General features: G+C 37.3%; 1 protein-coding gene and 1 long non-coding RNA gene across 11 annotated transcripts in view; one reads left to right on the top strand and one right to left on the bottom strand.

Moving 5' to 3' along the window:
- The window catches only part of LOC105486326 (centromere protein E), a 94,015-nt gene extending 85,685 nt beyond the window's left edge, over window positions 1-8,330 (bottom strand). For all 10 annotated transcript variants that reach the window (XM_011749155.3, XM_011749151.3, XM_011749152.3 and 7 more), the window contains exons 1-9: window positions 8,194-8,330; window positions 6,693-6,784; window positions 6,099-6,188; window positions 5,856-5,974; window positions 4,824-4,943; window positions 4,313-4,394; window positions 4,089-4,156; window positions 3,941-4,006; window positions 260-311 (exon numbers count right to left, since the gene is read on the bottom strand). In XM_011749155.3, coding sequence (XP_011747457.2) covers window positions 260-311; window positions 3,941-4,006; window positions 4,089-4,156; window positions 4,313-4,394; window positions 4,824-4,943; window positions 5,856-5,974; window positions 6,099-6,188; window positions 6,693-6,784; window positions 8,194-8,249 — 745 coding nt within the window. In that variant the 5' untranslated portion in view covers window positions 8,250-8,330. The remainder of the gene's footprint in view (window positions 1-259; window positions 312-3,940; window positions 4,007-4,088; window positions 4,157-4,312; window positions 4,395-4,823; window positions 4,944-5,855; window positions 5,975-6,098; window positions 6,189-6,692; window positions 6,785-8,193) is intronic.
- Window positions 8,331-8,440: 110 nt separating this feature from the next.
- The window catches only part of LOC105486325 (uncharacterized), a 115,695-nt gene continuing 98,333 nt past the window's right edge, over window positions 8,441-25,802 (top strand). The window contains exon 1 of the long non-coding RNA XR_011621134.1: window positions 8,441-8,631. This is a non-coding gene — a long non-coding RNA (uncharacterized lncRNA). The remainder of the gene's footprint in view (window positions 8,632-25,802) is intronic.

The following is a 25,802-nucleotide window of genomic DNA, read 5'->3' as shown; positions in this document are numbered from 1 at the left end:
CTCATGGGCTTTCCTGCTGTACAATACCATCAATTGTATAATTTTCATTTTTTAATTGATGCTATTGTAGACTAAAATAAAAATTAACCAGATACAGATGCTGATATCTATGTTAAAGACTTTTATCAGAAAATCACCATGAATATTATTAATAATGAATATAATTACTTTATCAATTTCTAAAAATGCCTGGTAGTACTTTTTAATCCTATAAAATAGGAAGACATTAAGACTAACATATTTCATGAGTTTTAATTACCTTCAGCTCCTGTTTGAGCAGCTCTTTCACTGCCTGCAAGATCAACCAAATTCTGTAAGATAGATAAAAACAAATCTTTAGGGCAGATAATTTGAAATAATAAAATTCAAACTACTGAAAGAATATTTTTAATACATGGTATATCTGAATATTCTATCTGTATCCATGTCTCCCATGCTACTGTTTAGGCATTCCCTTTTTTCTCTGAGTCAAACTGTTCTCTATCTGTTCCTTTCTTTATATCTTCCATAATGCTGCCAGTATAGGTTCTGTTTCCTATACAAAGTCCAAAAACTTACTATGGCAAATATAATTCTTTATAAGCTGGCACTTGCATTGCTCCAACTTTGTATCTATCTATCCCTTATTCTTATCTCTAGTTGAACTACTCAATATTCCCCAAACACCCCATGTACTTCTACACCTTCAAGCACAAGCTTTTTGCTATTTCCTTTATTCAGTTAGTTCTAATGTTCTAGTCTGTCCTTATTCTTTATTTAAGAACCAGGCACAAAGATTATCTCCTCGAGGTAGCTTTGCCTACTTTATCCTTCCTCCCTGCCAGATCTCAGATGAACTGCTCCTTGAACTGCATAACCAGAACTCTTTATAAACATGACTTATAGATACAACTTACAGTTATAACACTTATTTTGTTGGGCTAGTCATGTATGCTAGCTGTACTATGCTGTAGCAATACCATGACTTTACTGTGGCATCTTTAAGAGCTGGACCTCTCTTTCATTTCACAAATATTATTGAAAAGAAGTGGCTACTTATCATGCTCCCGGAAGTGCATCAGGTGCTAGGGCTACAAATAAATAAGATCTCTGCTCTCATGGAGCTTACATTCTACATAGAGGAGGAGGCTGGTGAGAAGAGATAAAAAGACAAATAAGAAACATGTTGTGATAAGTGTAACAGAGATTATTTAAATATAGAGCTTGAAAAGGGGCCAGTAGGTTTAGGTTCACGGGATTGGACAGCAGTGTAAGGCTTGTCGTTAAGCTGAGATCTGAATGACCAGAGAAGAGGAAGCTGGTCCCAAAAAGCTCAAGGGAAACAGTAGTCTAGACAAAAAGAAGAGCCAAAACATTTAAGTCACAAAGCAGAATGTGCTCAGTGTGTTCAAAAAAATAGAAAAGGCAGTGTGGAACAGTTGGTGAAGTGAAGACAGGAAAAGATAGAATAAGAGAAGCAGACAGGGGCCAGATTACGCAGGACTTTTTAAGTAAGATAAAAAACTCCGAAATGTTTAAATTCAATGAGAAGCCATTGCAGGGCTTTATGCAAGGGAGTAATAGAACCCTGCATAAAGCCCAGCAATGGCTTCCACAATGGATCCACTATGACTACTGGGTGGAGGATGGATTGGGAAGGGGCAAGAGCAGCCGCAGGCAGCCCCATCAGGCGGCTGGGGCAGGAATCTGGGTGAGAGATAATACCAGCTTGGGTTAGGGAGGTGGCAGAGGAAACTGCTTGTAAGAGAAGCAGTGGAGGGATGTCTTGTTTATTTATTTTTTTAGTCTTAGAGCCCAACACCATGCTCAGAACACAATAACGACTTAGTAAATATTGTGAGTGATATGAAAGAAAGTCAAACCTTTGTTATTTCTCTCTGTGGAGATTTTTGAGACTAGTTAGGTAAATATGCATTACCAGTTGAGTCTGATTTTTCTTGCATAGTGTCCACTACAGATGACACAGATACATAATAAAAGGGCAAAGTGGTAATGAAGGCAGCATGAGTGAAGGTTAAAGATGAGAACAAGCATTCATATTCAAAGATACTCAGAGGCCCAACCTATGAGGGAGGAGTTCATTGAAGCAGAAGGAAATAAAGTTAGATTGGTTAAGAGTGTCCAAATCTTGCCCCGGGAAGTGACATACAAAAGCAGTGGTTAGTATATTAGAAATCCTTATTATGACTTCAAGAAACAAAAACAAGAGTCATGGAGACAAGGTTCCAGGAGACTGACGTAATTCAAGAGAGATGAGAAAGTAAATGAGTGTAGCACCCACGGGAATGTTCAAAGGTAGGATCAATAAGAAATGGGACAAGTGGACAAAGAGAAAGGCAGAAAAAGATGAGTCAAAATTGACTTGGGTGTCCACCTTAGGCAGCTAGGATAATGCTGCTTTTACTGGAAATAAGGAATATTCACTATGGTAGGAAGAAAATAGTTTCGTTTTACACATATTAAAGTTTGAGATATTGATGGGACACAATTATAACTATCTTTAGGAAGACATGAATTAGAATTCAGAGACTATACATAAAATATTTGGCAGTTATCAACATGGAAATGATGACAATGTTTGAGAGCAAGAATTAAGGAAGAAAGGCCACAGGATACCTCCAAGTTTTTTTTTTTTTTTTTTTTTTAATTTTTTTAGGAGGGTAGAGAAAAAGAAGCCAGGGTAGAAAACAGAGGAGTACAGCTAAGAGAAACTGGATATTATCATCCCACCAAGGCCAGGAGATAATCAGAAAAGAGCCACCTCTAAAGAGCCAGAGATGACTCCTTAGAGGAGACTTCTTTCCAAGAAGATTCTTAGTGTAAGTGGGTAGGCTGGAGGGTTGGAACAGATAGAACACCGATGACAAAGCATCAAGTAACATGAGGAAAATCATCAAGGAGATCACTGAATATGCCAAGAGTATTAAAGCTAAACTATTGAAAGTTAAAATTATATGAAATATCACAGTGTTGGATGAGAAAATAAAAGAGGTTAGGTTTTGGTTTTTTATTGTTAAATTAAAACAAGATTAAAGTCTACTAAAAATAAGTTATACAATTTTATAGCAAAATAGGTAAGGTGAAATTAGGATTGAATATTAAGTAATTAATAATCTAACTTTATAAAATCTGAAAATGAATAAACATATCATAGATTGCTTTTTTCCCTGAAGTTTTCTACTCAAATAATCTTAAATCATATCCTACATCAAGCTAAAGAATTTAGGCCCTAAAGGTGCAGAATAAAGCAATATGGTAAAGGGTAGAAAAGGAGCAAGAAACAGACAGCAATAATTTAGTGTGGCAAGAAGGAAGTGAAGGTTTACTTATGTGCTATATAAGAATGTTTGCATAATGCTTACATTTACTTATTCAACAAATCTATATTAGACATAAAATAGGTCCAATGTGTTGGGGCTACAAGGATGAATGCAGTATCACTCCTCAATGGATTTAGTCTAAAATACTATGTTTATAATACAAAATGTATTTTCTTATTGTACTTAAGTAAAATCTAAAATAATGTGATTACTTTTTAACCATCCAACCTAGATTTTTGTTGATCACCTAAATTACATTGGCTGAGATTTTTAAAAAAGACCCTCAAATTCTAAGATGACTTAAATTGTTAAATGTGTATAGAAAAAAATTCTACTTCATTAATGGTTAGAAAAAACATCAATCCCTATAACCCTATAGCCCTGATATTTAAATTTTAGGAGATGGCAACCATGACATAACAGGAAGAAAGATCCTCTGAATTTTTCCTACAACATTTTAGCTAGGAATTTGATGATACTGACAAGACTAAGCAGACAAGTTGTAGACTTCCTCCCACATTTAGTTCAGTTAACAGTTCTTATTAAACCAAACATCCAGCAGCTAAATTAAATTTTGTTTTGGCTCATACAGTACATTATTATGGTTCATTAATACTCACCAAATGGGATACCTTAACAGATCCTTCACAATTAGAAGGTTCACCTTTCTCTCTACTTTCCAAAATCTAGATAGAAAAAGCAAGCTGTAGAAAAATTAGTGCATTCTTACTTGGAAGATCTAATAGATAGACAGAGAGAATTACCTACCATCCTAAAGATGGTATGAGAACGACTGCTTCTTTGATTCATTTTTGTTTCTCCATAATGCCTGTTCTCTGTAAAAATGAGTTATATTTCAGCTGCATATATATTAAAATCCACAGAAACACAATAATTTTTAACTTAAAGAAGTGTGATTTGAAGCCTAAACGTGCTTGATTGAAAAGATAGTTTTTACAAATGTTTTAAAGAAATACAGCATAAAGTCTTACTTTCTCCCTTTGTAATCCACTTCAAAGCCATTTCTGATGTATATACAACTTCTTCTGTGAGATCAGCAACATACACATTCCTCTGAAACAAGTTTAATTACAGAGAAGATTAGAGAAATAGAAGTCACAAGTTTGCTTTTCAAAACAAGGTGCAAACTATTATAGAATTCATTTGTGAAAGTTAAAAGTGGCAAATGGAACCATAATTCTGTAGAAATGTAACAAATAATTCTATGAATACCCACAATTTATTTCATATACCAAAGCACACAAATTCTAACCTGATACTTCCATCTTGCTATTTTTACACTTAAACCAAAATATTAGCGCTGTCAGTATTTGAAAACTATTCATGTTGTTTAACAGATGAATATAAATACTTCAAAAAAACCCTCACATACTATAGAAATAGGAGACACTTTAAAAACTATAGAAATTACAGGTAAATGTTCAAGAACAATAAACTCAATAAGTAAGTCAATTTTAAAGCTCCCTTAAGTCTGCTACTCACATTGACATCTTCTCGAATAATTAGAGGTTTCATTTTTTGAGTGCCACAGAGTAAATCTGTAATGGTTTCATTGTATATTTCCATGTAAGATACACGTAAGAGAAATTCCCTATCAGGAAACTAGAAGAAAAAAATTATATAAAAACACCAGGAAGCATCCAATTGTGAAAACCTAATACTAAATGCTCATGTGCTTAAAGAGGTAAAATGTCTGTAAAACAAACTAAGAAAACCCTTGGTTCTAATGTTGACAAAATAATAAACACAAAAATATAAAAGCATCGCTACAGAAATAATGAAAAGTGAAGTACCATAAAGCTGGGAGAACACCAACTCTAGGCTCAAACTCTAGGCTCAAAATAAAACCTTATCAAAAGATGTTCTTATTTTTTTTTTTCATTTTTGATATAAACATTTAATAAAATAGGGATGGGTAGATTTTTCTCTAATAAGATGGAGTACATCTGTCTCAGCAAAAAAGTCAATATCATGTTTAATGAGAAGACACCAGAAGTATCCCCACTAAAGTTTCCCCACTGAAATCAGGAGCAAGACAAGAATATCTGCTATCACACTACAAGATGTTCTTATTTTAATAAAAATGCTAATTTAAAACCATCTCTTAACTAACTAGGTTGCCTATTCTGGCTTTCTGCCTCCCTTCTTTTTTTTTTTTTTTTTTTTTTTTTAACCTACATCTACTTTCTACTGTTCCTTTATAATCACTGATAGTTAAATGGTTAGGTGGAGCTAACCATGATAAAATTTTCTTGTTCCTTAATGCCTACTTTTTGTTCAGAGTATTATTGTTGCAGAATTCAAGGGAAAGAATAAAAGAAATTTAAGTTTTATAAAGTAAATTGTGGAGATAAAAGTGAATCTATGCTATGTCTTTCTTCTTTCACCATGGATAATCAAACAATAACTGTAAATCTACTTCCTTTCATCTTTACAAGAGAAATACACTAAGACTCGTACCCAGTTTTTACTAGTTTTACCTGTACGTACTAGAAATCCAGTTAAGTTACTTACCTTCTTAATTTTTTGGAAAATGTCATGAATTGCCCTGGGTGTAACTCCCAAATGATCTTCTGAACCCATCATGGTATATGTTTTTCCTGAAGCGGTCTGTCCATAGGCAAATATAGTACCTGCAAAAAACAAAACACACATATGCAAAGATTAAAAACAAACCTATAATGGGTAAAACTATGCATGCTTGTTGCACAGACGCCCAAGACTGAAATGTTTCTGCAACATTGAGTGAATACAAACCATTGTAGCCTTGTATGGCAGAATCGATGATTGGTGCTGCTATTTCTTCATACACATTTTTGGTAGTTTCATTACCATGAAAGACACGATCTAAACAACAACAGCAACAACAATAACACAGAAGTTAAACCAAATGAATCAACTGCGTTTTCATTGCAAATCAGTAATTATTCCTAAAAGTAAAACTGTCAGAATGTAGGATGGTCAAGTATTTAAGACAGTATTTTCTTCAACTTTTTGGTTCTCTGAAAATACCCTTCCCTAAGGTGAAATGAGTTCATTTACACACACAAAAAATACACTACAAATCAACTTTTCTATGTTCTTTCCAGAGTCAGTAAGGCATAGTGTTTGCACATGGGGGTCTGGAATCTACCTAGATGAAAATTAGATAACTGTCATTACAACTGTTTTAAATACCAGTTGGTTACCTTACTTAAACACATGATGTATAAACAATTTTGTTTCCAGTGAAGCAGTTTGTAGAAGGCTTAATCTAATCTTTAGTGGCAACTCTAATATTATTGATTAACCTTTTGTAGTTTTAATAGCAAAAGGATAATACGGTAACTTTTTATGCTATTATAAGCTTACCAAAATTGAAGGATTTACTTCCATCAACTTGATAAATGGCATTATTGTCAGTTTTCCAGTAAACTTGGGCAGTTTCTCCAAGTGATTCTTCTCTAAAAGAATAAAAACACTGCATTTTAACCAGTCATAAAAGTCATGTCATAGGAGGGATAATTTAAAAGATTTCACTTTCTAAAGGATATTTTGAAAGATAATAATATAAGAGAATGACAGAAAGTCCATCTTTGAGGATTCAAGTCTTCAATGGAGCTTCAGTGACCTCCTGCCCCCTCAAAAGTGTATTCTTGTGAAGGCTTTCATTCTCACCCTCTCCCCCAGTACTGGTAAATGAAGGGATGGTTCAAAATGCAACTCTGATTGTGTCTGTCTTGCTTAAAATTCTTAAAACCTTTTAGAAACTTATGAAATCCTCAGCATGGTACGACTCCTAGATCATGTCTTTTCCCTCTTCCATTTTCCTCTGAATTCCTAGATACATCCTAAGCTCTACCTGAAGGTCTTCCCCAAATGACAGATGTAACCTCTCTGTGCCTGGAGTACTCTGACTTTCCTTTCCATAGCCATTATTTCACTCTTGAAAAGTGTCAAGACTTTCCTGACACCAGTTCACCCCACGGAAGCTGTCTTCTCTCTGATGGGCTAATGACTCCTCTAGCAAACATTCTCCACCCGCCCATCATTAACACTTGTCACAAAGTATCTTAATGGTTTCTTTATGCAGCGGTTTAAGGCATTAGATAACAAGCTCCTCAAAAATAGGAAATCCCTGATCTTGGTATTTACATTTATTAAACCCCGTGTTCAATAAAAATTTCACACTCACACAAAGTGTCAGCATTTTGGGTCGAAGGCCAGAAGCCAGCGAAGCAAACTGACTTCATTTATTCCTCTTCCTGCTTTTTCTCCATAGCATTTATTAAGTACATATCACCACATAACATCTTACATTTTCAACTTTACTTTCTGTCTCTCCCCATTAGAATGGAAGAGCCACTGGGCAATGACAGGAGTGTCTGTGTAGTATAAAGGTACTAAAAAAATTGATAAATACTTGTGGAATGAATGAAGTCTTGAGTGACGACTAACTCAATGTGACAAGACAGACTAGCTCTTGTCTTCAGGGGGTCTGAAGACAGCAGTTACGTGCAAAATGACTAACTGTGATGAGAGCTAGGAAGGCACGGTCCCATACGACTTCTCTAGGGCGGGGAATGGGGCAGGGAGGAGCAGACGCGGCAAGGCAGAGCAGCACAGAAGGGAAGGTCTGTAATGTCAGCGAGACTGAGTTAAATTTAAGTGAATCTCTCAGCTGGAAAGTATCTTCTAGATCTCTGATCCTCCCCCGTCACTTTACAGACCCTGAAACGGTGGCCAGCGGCCGAGTTACTAGACAGCAGAGCCGGGAAGCAGCTGCTCCTGGAAACGCCGCAGGCCTGGCTCCTCCGGCTCAGGGCGGCGCCGCAGGCCCAGCGGGCACCGGGCCGTGGTGTGGGCCCCCTACCTGCTGTTCAGCGGCCGCACTCGCACGCAGACGGCCACAGCTCCTTCCTCCGCCATCGTGTTAGGCTGAACAGGTCCCAGGAAAATGGCCAGGACCCTCCGCGGCCGACGCTTCAGGGCGCACGGGCCGCCCCGCCTTTAAATTTAAAATTTCCCAAACGCTGCATCTGATTGAGCCGTGGCCTCGTGACGTCATGGGCCATTCCACCTGCGGGGCAGCGCGGGGGACGCAAGGCGGGCGGCGGGACTACAGCTAAACACGAGAGGGGATTTAAAGGGCCTGGCGGAGAGTCGCAGAAGAGGGTCGGAGGGAGGGGCGCCCGGGAGTCGGCGGAGAACGGTGGTCCTGGAATACCAGAATACTATAATCTGCCAAAAGCCAGCAAACATCATCCTCCACCCCATCCTTAAAGAGTTTGGAACCCGTAGACGAAACCAGGTAGAGATACATGTATTTTTCATTACCCAAACAGAATTGCTGTCCTTTAAAGAAACTGCACCAACAGTTTAAAATAAACTTCAAACAGCAGGAGTTGAAACTCACTGTGCAGTCCAGAAACGTGACAAGCCTGTTGTGCGCCTTAGAAAATCTGAGTTTAGGCTTTTTTCCTGTTTCTTTCTCTCTTTCTGTAACTCGTTTCCATTAGCTGTGGCTTCCTAAGAGGTTGAATTAGGGAAAATAATTACTGAGGACTGAAAAACTGAATGGATTGATACTTTTTTTTTGGAGACTGAGTCTTGCTCTGTCACCGCAGGCTGGAGTGCAGTGGTGCCATCTCGGCTCACTGCAACCTCCACCTCCTGCTTTCAAGCGATTCTCCTGCCTCAGCCTCCGGAGTAGCTGGGATTACTGGCACTTGCCACCACGCCCAGCTAATTTTTGTATTTTTAGTAGAGAGGGGGCTTCGCCATGTTGGCCAAGCTGGTCTCAAACTCCTGACCTCAGGTGATCCACCCACCTCAGTCTCCCAAAGTGCTGGGATTATAGGCGTGAGCCACCCCTCCTGGCCTGGGTTGTTAACTTTTATTAACTGAGAAGGAAATCTATTCTAAATACAGTATTTTTTTCCTCAAAAATAGTGCTTGTCTTCCTTTTGTCTCTCTCTCTCTCCCTCTCTCTTTTTTTAATAGACATGAGTTCTTGCTCTGTCACCTAGGCTAGAGTGCAGTGGCCTGAACACAGCTCACTGAAGGCTCAACTCCTGGCCTCAGCTCAAGAGGGGTTCCCGCCTCAACCTCCTGAGTAGCTTGGATTACAGGCACATCACTAGCCCAGATGATTTTTAATTTTTTTGTGGAGACGGGGTGGGGTGGGGATTAGGGTAGGGAGTGGGGTCTCACAGTGTTGCCCAGGCATTTCTTGAACTTCTAGGCTCAAATGATCCTCCTGCCTCGACCTCCCAAAGTGCTGGGATTACAAGCATGAGCCACTGTGCCTGGCCTAGCTCTTTATGTGTACTTTAGAAACTTATCCAAGATGTTTCATTTATTGAGAGAAATTCAAGGTGCACAGTTATGTACACAGAATATGTCTGGATATACATACATAATTTCTGGAAAGATACACAGAATATGCCTAATTTCCTTGCAGAGTGAGGACTGAGTTAGATGGTAGACTGAGTTAGATGAAAGTAGTTTCTTTCAATTTAAAGAAACTAGTTAATAGATAAGAACAGTAAAGAAAACTGAGTCAATTCATTCAATATTTGTTTAAATATTGGTTATTTAAATGTTGGTTAACCAGCTGTGAGGTAGTATAAACAACTCTTTTTTATTGCTAGACTGTACAGATACTTGGCTATATCTAGTAAGAAAATACAGAGTTAAGGAAGGTATATTTTAACTGTAGTTTTTATTTTTAATGGTGGGCAAATATGCCACATAGCTGAAGGCAAGGAACCTATGAAGAAGGAGAAGGGAGATGTGATTAATCAAAATTTCTAATGAGACAAGAGGAGATTGGTTTGCGAGTAAAGAGAAGGCATCAGCCTTTCATAGTTGTGCTTATGATAGTTGCTATGACTTTTTGTTGTCATCATCACAGCAGGTGACATTTACTGAATATTTACTATATGCCAGGCTTTCTATTATATACTCTATATCCAATTTTTCATCTGACTTTCCAAATTGTTCATCAAGAAATGTTCATTGAACAACTATTATGTGCCAGATACGGTTCTAGGGTCAGGAAGCACAACAGTGAATAGAATAGACAAAGCACTTGTTGTTGTAGAGTTGTTATTCTCTTAGGGGAGATGGATACTGAAAAATCTCAATCTCTGTCTCTCTTTCTCTACACACACACACACACACACACACACACACACACACAATGTAATGATTAGTAGGGTCAGGAGACAGAGAAAGAGTGATAAGGTGGGATAAGAGTGCTAGTTTCTTACGAAACACATTCTTGTGGGAAGCAGCAGACAATACATAACAAATATATAGTAAAATAACATGTTGGAAGGAAGGTTTACTTTAGATGAGATGTTCAAGAAAGACCTGAGGAGGTGACCTTTGAAGTGAAACCTATGTGATAAGAATGAGCCAGACTTGGGAGGACAAGAGAAAGGGCGTACCAGACAGAGGAACAAGTAAGTCAAAGAAGCCAAGGCTTGATCGAGTTTGTCATCTGCCTGAGACACAAAGGGGAGGGCCCTGTGACTGAAGCATTTATGGCAACGGAGAGAGGTCGGCAAGTCCAGGTCCAGGCCCCGTGGGGCCTTGTGGACTGTGATAAAATGTTTGGATCTTATTCTCAAGGGTGAGGGGAAGCCTATGGAGTGTTTTAAGCAAGGGAGTAAAAAGGGATTCATTAATTCCTTCAAACAAGACATTCTTCATTTCACTATGAAAATAGAAACTTCCAGAAAAGACTTTGCCTTAGCTCCTGTCAGCCTGGCTACTCACTATGTGCATTTGTGCTTGCATACTCGCCTTCCAGACTGTAACTTGATAAACACCTGTGTGTTTTCCACTCTGGAAACTCTCCATGTGTGCACTGGATCCAGTTCTCTCCTTCTCACTCTCTGTCCTGCATTGTCATTTTCTCCTGCTCTAGTAAACCAGTCTTAACAGTAAACGTATGCCTTAACTTCTCCCATATTGAGTGTCTAATATATGTGGCAAACTTAAAATGTCTAGTACCAAATTCATGCTCTTCCCCTCAAAATCTGCTCAATCAGCAGTTTTCTGCTTCTCAGTTGATGGCAAGTCCATCCTTCCGGTTATCCAGGTGCAAACTCTGGAGCCATGCTGCTCAGCTTCTCACCTGAAAATTCTGTCAGGGCCACCTTGAGAATATTTCAGAATATGACAGTTTGTCACAACTTACGCTTCAGCTACCTGGTCCAAAATACCATCATCTAGCATTGAGCTCATCTCAGTGTTTCTACCCTTGCCCACCCTCACTGCCAGTCTGTTCTCAACACAGCAATTTGAGTGATTCTTTGAAAATGTGTCAGATCATGATACTCCTCTCTCAAGACCCCCAGTGCCACACCTTCATCCCCACCCTCTGATTTCTCTCAGAACAAAACCCAATGTCTTTCAGTTGTCTCCAAACCTCACATGATCTTGCCCTTTGTTTGCCCTCTGGCCTTACCTCCTACCACTGTCCCTCCCCTTTGCTCTCCCTACTCCAGCCACACCGGTCATGGGCAGTTTCCTGAATCCCAGACAAACCCCCTCTTAAGACCTTTGCACTGGCTGTTGTGTCTGGATGGAAGGCTCTCTCTCCAGATATCCCTGTTTCCCTCCTTCCCACTGATTCCAGCGTCTATTAAAATGTCACCCTCTCATAGCTCTCTCTGTATAAAATAGCAATTCCATTGTATGTTACTATTTCTTAAATCTTCTTCTTAGTTATAAGATTACTTGTAACTTTTAGACGTAATATGTGTATGAGTGTTAATTTATGTATAGATGTCTCCTCTCACTAGAGTGACATAATTTTTGTTTACTCCTTATCCCCTGTGCATACAAAGGTGCTTGACATAGAGTAAACATTCAATTAAAAAATACTTATTACTTAAGTATTACTCAAATACTTATTGGCGTAATTTCTGGGAAGATACACAGAATACACCTAGCTTTCTTTGGAGGGAAAGGACTGAGTTGGAAAATAGATTCATCTTTCATTTTATAATATTATTTCATAACTATTAACATTTTAACCACATGAATATTAGTTTCTCTCAAGTTAAATAAATTAGTTGAGATAAATCAGTGTATAAAATAGAGTCTACTCATTCAGATTTGTTTTGGTTATCTAGCTATGAGCTCATAGGGATTACCCTTTTTCATGACTAAATTGTGAAGAGGCAGGGCTGCTTCCAATAAGATAATCCAGAGTATCATGATGTATACATACCATGGAATACTACTCAGCCATAAAAAGGAATAAAATAATGGGATTCACAGCAACCTGGATGGAATTAGAGACCATTATTCTAAGTGAAGTAACTCAGGAATGGAAAACCAAACGTCATATGTTCTCATAAGTGGGAGCTAAGCTATAAGGACTCAAAGGCATAAGAATGATACAATGAACTTTGGGGACTTGGGGGAAAGGGTGGGAGGGGGTGAGAGATGAAAGTCTACACATTGGGTACAGTGTACACTGCTTGGGTGATGGGTGCACCAGAATCTCAGAAATCACCACTAAAGAACTTATTCATGAAATAAATAAGTTAAAAATAAATAAATAAAATAAAAGAATAATAACCAACATGCATGGAACTGGAGGGCATTGTCCCAAGTGAAATGACTCAGAAACAGGAAGTCAAAAACTGCATGTTGTCACTTATAAGTGAGAGCTAATCAATGGGTACACATGGACATTGTGTTAGTCTGTTCTCATGGTACTTATAAAGAAATACCTGAGACTAGGTAACTTCTGAAGAGGTTTTAATTGATTTACAGTTCTGCATGGCTAGGGAGGCTTCAGGAAACACAATCATGGTGGGAGGCAAAGCAGAAGCAGGCACCTTCTTCGCAAGGAGGCAGGAGAGTGAGTGGGAGCAGGGGAAATGCCAGACGCTTATAAAACCACCAGATCTCTTGAGAACTCACTCAGTAATAGAGAATAGAGAACAGCATGAGAGAAACCATCCCCATGATCCAATCACTTCCCACCAGGTCCTTCCCATGAGACATGGGGATTATGGGGATTAAAATTCAAGATGAGATGTGGTGGGGACACAGGCAAACCATATCAGACATATAGAGTGAATATAGACACTGGCAACTCCAAAAGGTGGGAGAGTGCTAGGGGACTGAGGGGTGGAATACTACCAATTTGGTACAATGTTCACTGTTCGGGTTATGGGAACAGTAAAAACCCAAATTTCATCACTACGCAATATATCCATGTAACACAACTGCATGACATGCACAGATGTACCCCCTAAATCTAGAAAAAATTTTCAAAAACAGGAAAAAGAGATAAACATGTTCTAATAAAAAAGAGATGGACCAAGTAAATCCAACTAAAAAAAGTTTAAAAATATAAAAATAAAAATAGATTGAGTGGTCAGGGAAAGCATAAAGATTAAATAAGCTATCTAAAGTGATAGAACTTCTGGACAGAGAGGCTTAACATTTGGATGCCTATCATTTCTCTCATAGGCAATCAAAATTTTTGTTAACTTTTTTTTTTACCTGAAAGATCAATACCTGCACATGATCAAAAGAGTCAAATGAACAGAAGATTCACAGCGAAAAACAAATCTTCCTACATTGACTCCTAAGGTGTCATTTCACCTCTCTGGAGGCACCTGTGCCATTTCCTAAAGTATTCTCCTCAAAATAATTTACAGATATGCACACTTATAGATCTTTTTCTATATTGCCTATCTTTTACATAAAAAGGTACCTGTCATACATGCTGTAGTGAACTGTGCTTAAATATGATCTTTATGTAAGTATTTTCATTCAGTTTAAGAAGAAAAGTGAATTTCTGAGGCATATTAATTGCATACACGTTTATCTTGATGTTTCAATTACTGTTTTTCTCCCAACTGTGTTATTTATGCTGAAGCTGCAGAGGGCACTGTAATATTTCCCAAAGCATGGCATCGCCTCGAATGGTGTTTTGAAGAGTGTAAATATGGTGCAAACTGTAGGATCTGGAGAAGCTACTGATATTAAAAATATACATCAATTCAAATTACTCACCTGTTCTCACTTATTTTAATGCATTTCATATAAAAGTAATTGTAATATACTTATTACATACGATTGCCTTTAATGGGGTAATTTTTTATTTCAAATTTTATTTTAGGTATAGGAAGTACATGTGCAGATTTGTCACATGGGAATACTGTGTGATGCTAAAGTTTGGGATATGGGTGTCATCCATAGTGAGCATGGTGCCTGATAGGTAGTTATTCAACCCCCTCCCCCCTCCCTCCCTCTCCTTTCTATTGTTCCCATATTTACATCCATATGTGGTCAATGTTTAGCTCCGCTTATAAGTAAGAACATGTAGTATTTTATTTTCTGTTCTTGCATTAAGTTGCTTAGGATTATGGCCTAAATAGGAGTAATTTTTGTTTAATAGAGAGAATGCCTAATTTTCAAAGCATAATTCTTATTTTTAATTCGGAGACATCTATTTGTAATGATCACAGACATAGTATCTCTTACCTTTTAATCACAGTAACAGGCTATTTGTATTTGTATGGCATCATGATAACTGCTCTGACCTGGGTCAGTCCAAAGACTATTTCTAAGCTATGCCGTACTGGAAAATCATTTATCTCTGTGTGTCACCATTTTCTAATCCATACAATGAGAGAATTGGATGAGAAAATTTCTAAGGTTTTTCTTCAGCTTCAGTAATTCTATAATGTCTTCATTAAAAAAAGAAAATTGAATTGCTAGGAGAATAGATTTTAAGTTACACAAAAATATGTGAGGTAATGCATATATCAATTACCTTGATTTAGCCATTCCACAATATATACATACTACAAAACATCATATTGTACCCCATAAATAGAAGTACTTTTTGTCAGTTAAAAAATAATAAAAAAATTTTTAAAGGGAAACTTGTTCAAATTGAGTATGGATGAGTGTAAAATTGAATATAGATTTGTGAGGGAGTAGGAAAAGTGATCTATGTTACTGAGAAAATCTAAGATAGTCACAACTTGGCAGAGGATGATGGCAGCCCACCAAAATCTATTCTCTTCTTTCTGGCCAGAAGGCAAGGTTACATTCCCAGCCTGTCTTGCAGTTAAAGGCCACTTCTAGGCCTATATAAAACTCCAAGGGTGCACTTTTCCTGCCTTATCCTTGGTGAACATCCTTTCTTCTTTTCTTCATTGATTCTTCCAAATCCTGACTACTCTCTTCAAGCCTGGGTTTCATCCTCATCTTTATTGAGAAATCAGGACCATCAGGCAAGATGTCTCAACTCCCAGGTTTCCCACCCTACCTCCTGCACCCCTACTGATCTATATCTCCCCCAACTCTTCCCTCTTTTCATGCACGTACAGAGTGAAGGGTCTATGGTGTCTGAGATGAGCCTTTCCATGTATGTCCTTGGCTCTTTTCTCTCCAGTCTCCTCCACATCCTTGCTCCAGCAGTTATTTGCTCTCCTATTTCAGAAAAATGCTAGAAAATAACAAAAAGAATCATCTGTAATTTCTTTTTTTAATTATTATTATTAATAATTATTATTATTATACTTTAAGTTCTAGGGTACATGTGCATAACGTGCAGGTTTGTTACATATGTATACTTGTGCCATGTTGGTGTGCTGCACCTATCAACTCATCAGCACCCATCAACTCATCCTTTACATCAAGTATAACTCCCAATGCAATCCCTTCCCCCTTCCCCCTCCCCATAATAGGCCCCGGTGTGTGATGTTCCCCTTCCGAGTCCAAGTGATCTCATTGTTCAGTTCCCACCTATGAGTGAGAACATGCGATATTTGGTTTTCTGTTCTTGAGATAGTTTGCTGAGAATGATGGTTTCCAGCTGCATCCATGTCCCTACAAAGGACACAAACTTATCCTTTTTTATGGCTGCATAGTATTCCATGGTGTATATGTGCCACATTTTCTTAATCCAGTCTGTCACTGATGGATGTTTGGGTTGATTCCAAGTCTTTGCTATTGTTAATAGTGCCCCAATGAACATACGTGTGCATGTGTCTTTATAGCAGCATGATTTATAATCCTTTGGGTATATACCCAGTAATGGGATGGCTGGATCATATGGTACTTATAGTTCTAGATCCTTGAGGAATCGCCATACTGTTTTCCATAATGGTTGAACTAGTATACAATCCCACCAACAGTGTAAATGTGTTCCTATTTCTCCACATCCTCTCCAGCACCTGTTGTTTCCTGATTTTTTAATGATTGCCATTCTAACTGGTGTGAGATGGTATCTCATTGTGGTTTTTTTTATTTTTTATTTTTTTATTTTTTTATTTTTTATTATTATTATACTTTAAGTTCTAGGGTACATGTGCATAACGTGCAGGTTTGTTACATATGTATACTTGTGCCATGTTGGTGTGCTGCACCCATCAACTCGTCAGCACCCATCAACTCGTCATTTACATCAGGTATAACTCCCAGTGCAATCCCTCCCCCCTCCCCCCTCCCCATGATAGGCCCCGGTGTGTGATGTTCCCCTTCCCAAGTCCAAGTGATCTCATTGTGAGAACATGCGGTGTTTGGTTTTCTGTTCTTGGAAACCATCAATCATCTGTAATTTCATCTTAAAAATTATCTAAATTGTATAGAGGAATGTTCCTTCTATTACCCAATCATCAAATTTCATCTTCCCTAAGGTAATCTATGTTAATTAAATTTATCTTTCTTGAATATATGCAATACATCTATATGGATAAATAATCAGATATTTTCATATTTTCAAGAATAAAATTATTCTGTAATTGATTGAACATTTGCTTTTTATACTATCAAATCAATATATAGATCTGCCTTTTATATTGGCTGCATGATATTCGATTATATGGTAGCATTAGAGTTTATTCAATCATTTCTTTCTTTTTTCTTTTCTTTTTTTTTTAGATAGAGTCTTGCTCTGTCACCCAGGCTAGAGTGTAGTGGTGCGGTATCAGCTCACTGCAACCTCTGCCTGCTGGGTTCAAGTGATTCTCCTGCCTCAGCCTCCTGAGTAGCGGGGATTACAGGCACCTGACACCATGCCCAGCTAATTTCTTTATTTTTAATAGAAACAGGGTTTCACCATGTTGGCCAGGCTGGTCTTGAACTCCTGACCTCAGGCAATCCACGTGCCTCGGCCTCCCAAAGTGCTGGGATTACTGTGCCCGGCCTCAATCATTTCTTTATGTATATTTAGATTATTTCTAATTTTCAATATTGCTTATAATACAAAAATCCATCTGCATATATCTTTCCATACTTATGCTTTTAGTTTCATAAATTAGATTGCTAGAAGCTAAAATGCTGACTCAAATGATATGCTTGTTTTGAATTATAACGAGTACCACCAAATTACTTCTCAAATAATTTGTACCAATTATATTACAACCAAGAGTCTGTGAGTGTCCACTTCGCCATTTATTCGTCATCACTGGGTACTAATCAATATTTCTAATTTTTGTCAATTTTATAGGAAAAATATATTTTATTTTCATGTGCAATTTCCTGATTACTAGTAGGATTGAGCATCTCATCATTGCTTATTAGTAATATTTGTCTTATTTTTTGCATTGTACATTTGTACTGTATAGTCCTTTGCTCCTTTGCCCAGTTTTTTTCCATATGAATTGTCTTTCTAATTGACATGTTATAAGTCTTTAAGTATTACAGATTACCTATCTAGCAAATATTTCCATTTGGTCAGTCATTCATCTTCTAAATTGTCTTTGTGTAAAGTTTCTTTATAGCATCCTTATTTTTGTCCATTTGGGAAGTACTTCCCTACTTTGAGGTTATAAACATGTTTTATTACTTTTTCTTTTAACTTATGTTATTTCATTTCTTTCATTTACAAGTTTAATTCTTGTAGTTTTTGTTTTTAACTCTCTTGATGGGTCTGTCCACTCAGTTAATAAAAATTTTAGTTTTTTTTTTTTTTCTATAATTTGAAAGCTTTTCTTTGTGTTAACCTGCATGTATCTGGAAGCCTTTCTCATTTCTTTTTTTTTAGTCTATGAAGTAATTATATTCACTGTCTCACTTCTTTGTTTTCCAATCAGTCTTCATATATTTATAATTTGGCTTACAATCCTACTGTCATGTTAATAAAATTAATCTATGGGCACCACAGTGAGTAAATTTCTGAACAAAGTGGACATTTTTCAGTGCTTTGGGGCATTTTTAGTGCCTTTGGGCATTAGGTAGTCTCCAAAGATGGCTGCTCTAATTTTCTCCCCTTGCTGTTGTGCATCCATCACTCCACCCATCAAAAGATGGATTCGATTTACCCTCGTCTTTAATCTGGTCCTCTTTCTTCCTTGCACAGTAGTCTCAGGATAGCTAAACTTCTTACATGATGGCTGGCCTTGCAGAATAAGATGGAAGCTGCCAGGCCTCTTAAAGTTTAGGCCCAGAGCTGGCAGAGTCATTCCCACCATAATCTCTTGGGCTAACTTCACAAGCCCAAGCTAACCATAGGAAAAGGCCACATGGAGGAGCTCCAACATGCCAGACACGAGTGAAGCCTCTTTGACCTTCCAGGTTAGCCCAGTTTCTGATCAATGCTGCCTTGTAAATTTCCCTGGCTAATGCAGCATAGAGCCAAAGAAGCATCCGACTAACTCCAGTTGATCCCCTAAATTGTGAGAAATAATAAAATTCAGTCTTTGATGTATAGTTCTAATGAAGTTTGACAAATAAGTGGAATTGTGTGACTCTCACCGAAACAGTTCCGTCATCCTCCAAAATTCTTTTGTGCTACTCTTTTGTTGTCAACCCTCCCTCACACCCAAGATTTGGAAACCACTGATCTGTTTTGTGTGCTAGTTTTGCCTTCTCCAGAATGACATAAATGGAATTTTACAGTTTATAGCTTTTTGAGCCTGATTTCTTTCACTTACATTAATGGATTTCAGATTCATTGTGTGATTGTATCAGTACTTTGTTCCTTTTCATTGGTGAGTAGCATTCTGTTTTTTGGATGTATCGCAGTTTGTTTTATTCAATCACCGGGACATTTGGGACATTTGTTTTCAGTGTTTGGCAATTTCGAATAAAGCTGCTAGAAATATTTATACAACGGATTTTGTGTGAACATCAGTTTTTATTTCTCTTGGATAAAATACCTAAAATTTAATTTTATAAGAAATTGCAAAACTGTTTTCTAAAGTGGCCATACCTTACATTCTCACCGGTAGTGAGTGAGTTCCAATTGCTTCACACGTCCTCATTTGAGCTTGGTATTGTCATTAAAGAAAACCCCTAGACAGTCTAATAGGTATATAGTAGTATATCATTGTGGTATTAACTTGCATTTCCCTAATAATTAACGATGTTGAACTTATTTACATGTGCTTATTTGCCATATATATATCTTCTTGGTGAAGTACCTGTTCAGATATTTTGCTCACTTTAAAAAATTTGATTGTTTTCTTACTTTTGAGTCTTGAGAGTTCTCAATAAATTCTGGATTCAAGTCCTTTACTAAATATAGAATTTGCAAACATATTCTCTCAGTTTGTGGTTTTTCTTAACAGTACTGTTCTCTTAACAGTGGCTTACACACAACAAATGTTTGTAATTTTTATGAAGCCCAGATTGTAGTTTTTTTCTTTTATGGATTGTACTTTTGGTGTAATATCTAAGAACTCTTGGCACGACCCAGAGTTACAAAAATTTTCTCCTACGTTTACTTTTAAAGGTTTATAGGTTTACATTTTAAAGTAGATCTATAGTCTATCTTGTGTTGATTTTTATGTAAGGTGTGAGATATAGGTTGATATTTACTTTGGGGCATATGGATAGTCATTTGTTCTAGCACCATTTGTTGAAAAAATTGTCTTTACTCCATTGAATTACCTGTGTACCATTGTAAAAAAATTATTTGATATTACTTATCTGGATATATTTCTGGACTCTCTATTCCATTTCATTGATGTGTATGTCTATCTTTTGTTGTTACTGTTTTAAGCCATTAAATTTCGTATTTGTTTATTATATAGCAAAATGTAACAATATGTGACAGAGTCACTATTAAGAACTTTGAAAAGGCTGAAATTTTACTCCTCTTGAAAGCTAACAAGTTAGCCTGCCACAGTTTCATGAATCCTGGTGGAAGACCCAAGACTTCTGGGTCAAGGATGAAGAAAAATTTACTAATCAAACCAATAGCTGTAGCCAGAGTATTTGCATTTTTTTTATGCTGGTTTTCTAAACCGCAATTCCCACAAGATGATGCAAAGAGGGCCAGGTGACACCTGTACACACAGGTATAATTTAATCACTGATGCACAAGAGATATAATAATACCACTATTACTATAAGTGGTAAGTGACATAGTAGTACCACTGATGTATTTCAGCCTCCTCTTCTTTTTGTGGCTTTTTTTTTTCCAGAATCAGGTCAGACATTATCTTCCAAGCAACCTCTGGTTCTTTATCCTCTGAGTTCCTGTAGCATCATATTGTAGAATTATGACTTCCAGTATTATGTCTTCCTTATTAGGCAGTGAACTCTTTGAGAGTAGGCGCTAACTCATTTTCCTTATACTCCAGTTTGTCAAACTATTAAAATGATGTACTTTCTTTTGAAGTATCTGTTGATACAGTTACCATGTCTTCAATATCTTGATGTTTTCACAAGAATTGGAACAAATGGAATACTTGTAATAAAAGGCCCTATTTTTCTTGATGATTGTTTCCCAAATAAGTTACTTCTGTACTGAAGGAAGTAGCTGAAAATACCTATGAAGTAACTGCTTTCCTGAAAATAGTACTTGTTATAGTATAAGTAGAAGGGGTCTTAACATATAATTTTTAAAAGGCTTAGCAGAACAAATTGACAAGCAGGGCACATAGTTTACATTTCCATGGTAGATAAGAATGACTATTTTGATTACAATTTCATATGTTTTGTTTACTTTTTTTTGGTGGGGGGACAGAGTTTCGCTCTTGTTGCCCAGGCTGGAGTGCAATGGTGTGATATTGGTTCACCACAATCTCTGCCTCCCAGGTTCAAGTGATTCTCCTGCCTCAGCTTCCCGAGTAGCTGGGACTACAGGCATGTGCCACCATGCCCGGCTAATTTTGTATTTTTACTAGAGATGGTGTTTCTCCATGTTGGTCAGGCTGGTCTCAAACTCCCGACTTCAGGTAATCTGCCTGCCTCAGCCTCCCAAAGTGCTGGGATTACAGGCATGAGCCACTGCGCCCAGCCTCCTTTGACTTTTACAGCCTTCAATGTCTTCATCCTAGCACAAGAAGACACAGTGAATTTTTATAATAAAACATTTATTAAATTTGGTGAAGTATGAGGTCTGCTCACCAGTAAAACACCCTGGTTTAACTTTATTATTACTTATAGTTTTATAAGTTTTAAGCATAACTGGTTTAGTTTTTGAAAGTTATTTTCTGAATATTTTGGCAAATGAATATGCACCAGCATCATGAGTTTTCTTGGTGCACAAAATAATAATGCTATGGGTTTATCTGGGAACCTATTAGTAAAGCTTGCCATAGCGTAACATGGAGCTCTTTGCTGGAGTGTACTTTCTGTTGTTAATTTTTCAGTTTCTTCTAAACAGGTTTGTAATTTGATTTTTCTATTTCTGAGAAAATCTGTCATCTTAAAAGAAACTTTTGGAGAGTTAACTGAAAGTGAAAGCAAGTTCCAAGGAACCCCCAAAGAAATATCATAACTCATTCCTTTATCCTACCACCAACTTTTGCTGCTTCACACAGAAAAAAAAACAGTAATAACTCAACCTTGTAGGAATTTATGCATCTACTATTTGGAAACATAGAGTTAAATATGCATAAGCTATAGCTAAGAGATTTGAAAGAGGTTGCCTCTGAGCGGGGGCGGCGGGGGGGGGGTGTGTGGGTAGTAGATGTGGAGTAGGGATTGTGAAGTATGGTTTTTTGTTTTCAGCCATAAAACAACTTATAAAAATAAAACATAAAAGGAAATGATCAATCCGCAAACTGGACTTAGTTCTTGCATTATTTCTTATAGGCTGGATATAGACCCACACAAAGGAGGCTGGATTGACCCTCCTTTAGTGGAGGTTTCCCCAAAGACCCTCCTGGAGTGAAGGGTCCCCAGAGGAGAGTGAAACACAGGAGTTAGGTGGTTGAGGCACGAGTTGGTCATAAGCAAACAGTGAGGGTAAGAGAGGATTACTCATACCAAGAGAATCACAGATGAGAGAATCTTCCAACACCCCCAAATAAAAAAAGTCAACACAGTTGCTTCCCAATGCAGTCTACTCCATCCTGCTTTCCAAAGTCTGATGTTCCCTGTTTAAAAGGTAATCTAACTAAAAAGCCCGCAGTTTTGGGACCCTTTGACATGTGGCTCCTTCACCAAATCCTGGTATCATCACTGTGAGAAACGTGAGAGCAGAATCCACTTGCATCATCAAATGTCCTGGGTCTTCTTTGCTTGTCAATTGAAAAAATAGATAAAATGAAAGTATCTCAAATCAGGCTACAATGTCATTCTTACCAATCTTTGTACCTTGACCAAACTTTGTCATTTGAATTAGAGTGTTCTATATTGGGAACAAAGTTGGCCAGAATGACTTAATGGCTTATGATGGGAGCTAGGAAAGATGGGACAAGGATTGCTGCTCACTACATAGGTATGACTTGCCATGGTCCATTCCCTTTGGAGGCATTGAGCTCTGGGTTCTCATCAGTGATATTTTTCTGGTTATTCAGAGAACCCAGAGGAGGTCTCCACGTAGAGTAAAAGGGAAAAGGAAAATAGAGCTTTGGTGGACTTTCCTGCATTGTAGGGAGGAGTCAGTCAGATAGAGGGCAACTCTAAGCTAAATATCCCGTTAGAGCAAGTGCCTCCAGGCAGATCGTAGTCAGTCAGATAGAGGGCAACTCTAAGCTAAATATCCCGTTAGAGCAAGTGCCTCCAGGCAGATCGTATCAGCTTTTCCAGGCAGGTGGCTATAAATGACATTTTTTTCTGTCTCTACCAGAATCAGGTTGTCTAAAGCTATTATTTTATTTTCATTTCCCTTCAGGATCACTTCAGTTCACTAATGATCAAACAATAAGAAAGACCATGAACTAACAATTAGCCCACCTAATTGTACCACTTAGCCAGTCTTATTTCTTTAATTGTTCCCCCCAAAAGAAGAGCCTTCTCAACTGAATTAATGAAGGCAAGATACATTATGTCAACTACATAACACTGATTGATTATTGAGTATCTCTTTACGTCAGGAACTAGGCACTTGGGATGCATCTTTGAACAAAACAGGTAATAATGTTTTGCTCTAATTATGCATTTTTCATTTTAATCAAATTTAGTAATAGCTTAGACCAAGAGATTAAAAATTCGAAGTGCATCTCCATTCCTTGTAGACCTTTGTGCTCTACACACACACACACACACACACACACACACACACACACACACACACCCCACTTAACATTTGAGGTATTTAATGGTAAATGTTGGAGTACAAATGTGCTTTTAACTTTATTGTTTTCTACCACCCTTATTTTTTTCTGCTAATGGCCATAAAGTACATTCTTTCTGAATCTTAGTTATATTTGCTTCTTTTTTTGCTAAGATATTTTTTAACCACTGGATAGCAAAAGTCAAATAATCATGTACAAGTTTTTAATTTTATCTGTCTCAAACATGTTTTTGGTTTTGAAGCATTGTGTATACTGTTTTATTTCTTTAAGTAGCAGTTAAATTCATAAAGTTAGATTTTGTCTTATATAGTAATAAAGATGGTTTTCTTACTCCACTTCCTGTATTCAAACTTATTATCAATGATAGATAATATATAGGAGAGAAAATTAAAATAAAGTAAGAATTTTTATGAAATAGAAATGGCACAGCAGTATAAAGTGAAAAAGCTAAAGCCAAGGATCTGCTGGGAGTTTAGTCCCTTTGAATTAAAGGGTCGGGCAAGAAAACCAAGCCAGATTTGAGTTTGAATTCAGGGACTACAATAGAACTTTTCTATTCGGCAGAGGAGACTGATAAAATTTACTATCAGTATCTGCCTGGAGCTGTGGTTTAAGTCTATGAAGGTTTCTGGATATAGTGTTTTGAACAGATGTTGAGCCAAGCTTCCTTCTGGTATGGCAGATTGATTTCTTTTATATTCAATATTACTGAGAGGCAGGAGCTCAGACCAACCAATATGAGATTTGGTTCTGCACTGTAAAACTACTGGGAAAAACAGAGGTGAGCAGAAACAAGAGAACATCAACAAGAACCTTCAATTAGAGAAAAAAAAAATCCAAATCTCAAAACACGTGGAAAATTAAATTTAGGAAACATATCCAACAAAATCAATAAGTGAAAGGTCAATGTATCCTAGAGGAATGAAGATAAAAGCATGATCCGAAGGGTCTTTTAAAATATGTTGAGGCCCTTCAAACATACAAATGAAGGGATAATTCACAACAAGAAAAAAACAAAAACAAAAATGAAGAATATATGCATATGAAAAAATGAAATCTTGGAAATGGAAAGCATAATAATTGAATTTAAAAAATCTTTAACGTTATCTGACTTCGAATTGTACTATGGAGCTATAGTAATCAAAATAGCATGTAACTGGCACAAAAACAGACACACAGACCAATGAAAGAGAATTGAGGACCCAGAAACAAGTCCACACACCTGCAATGAACTCATTTTCAATAAAGGTACCAAGAACATACACTGGGGAAAAGAGAGTCCCTTCAATGAATGGTGCTGGAAAAACTGGATATCCACATGCAGAAGAATGAAACTAGACCCCCTATCTCTCTCCATATAAAAACATCCAATCAAAAAGGACTAAAGACTTAAGTCTAAGACCATAAATTGTGGAACAATTATAAGAAAACATTGGGGGAAAATCTCCAGGACATTGGTCTGGGTAAAAATTTTTTGAGCAACACCCCACAAGCACAGCCAACCAAAGCAAAATGGACAAATAGGATCATATAAAGTTAAAAAGCTTCTTCACAGCAAAGGAAACAAACAACAAAGTGAAGAGACAACCCACAGAATGAGAGAAAATATTTGTAAACTACCCATCTGACAAAAGGTTAATAACCACAGTGTATAAGGAGCTCAAACAGCTCTATAGGAAAAAAATCTAAAATACTCTGATCAAAAAAATGGGCAAAAGATATGAATAGTCATTTCTCAAAGGAAGACATACAAATGGCAAACAGGCATGTGAAAAGGTGCTTAAACATCATGAGTCATCAGAGAAATGCAAATGAAAAGTATACTGACATACTATCGCAGCCCCGTTAAAATGGCTTATATCCTAAAGACAGGCAATAACAAATGCTAGTGAAAATGTGGAGAAAAGGGAATCCTTGTACACTGTAAATGTAAATTAGTACAACCACCATGGAGAACAGTTTGGAGGTTCCTCAAAAAACTAAAAGTGGAGCTACCATATAATCCAGCAATCCCACT

Source organism: Macaca nemestrina, chromosome 3 (genome assembly GCF_043159975.1).
Source record: "Macaca nemestrina isolate mMacNem1 chromosome 3, mMacNem.hap1, whole genome shotgun sequence".
In the NCBI taxonomy this organism is placed as follows: domain Eukaryota; kingdom Metazoa; phylum Chordata; class Mammalia; order Primates; family Cercopithecidae; genus Macaca; species Macaca nemestrina.
The sequence above is the reverse complement of the archived record's forward strand: the minus strand, read 5'-3'. Positions and strand labels throughout refer to the sequence as shown.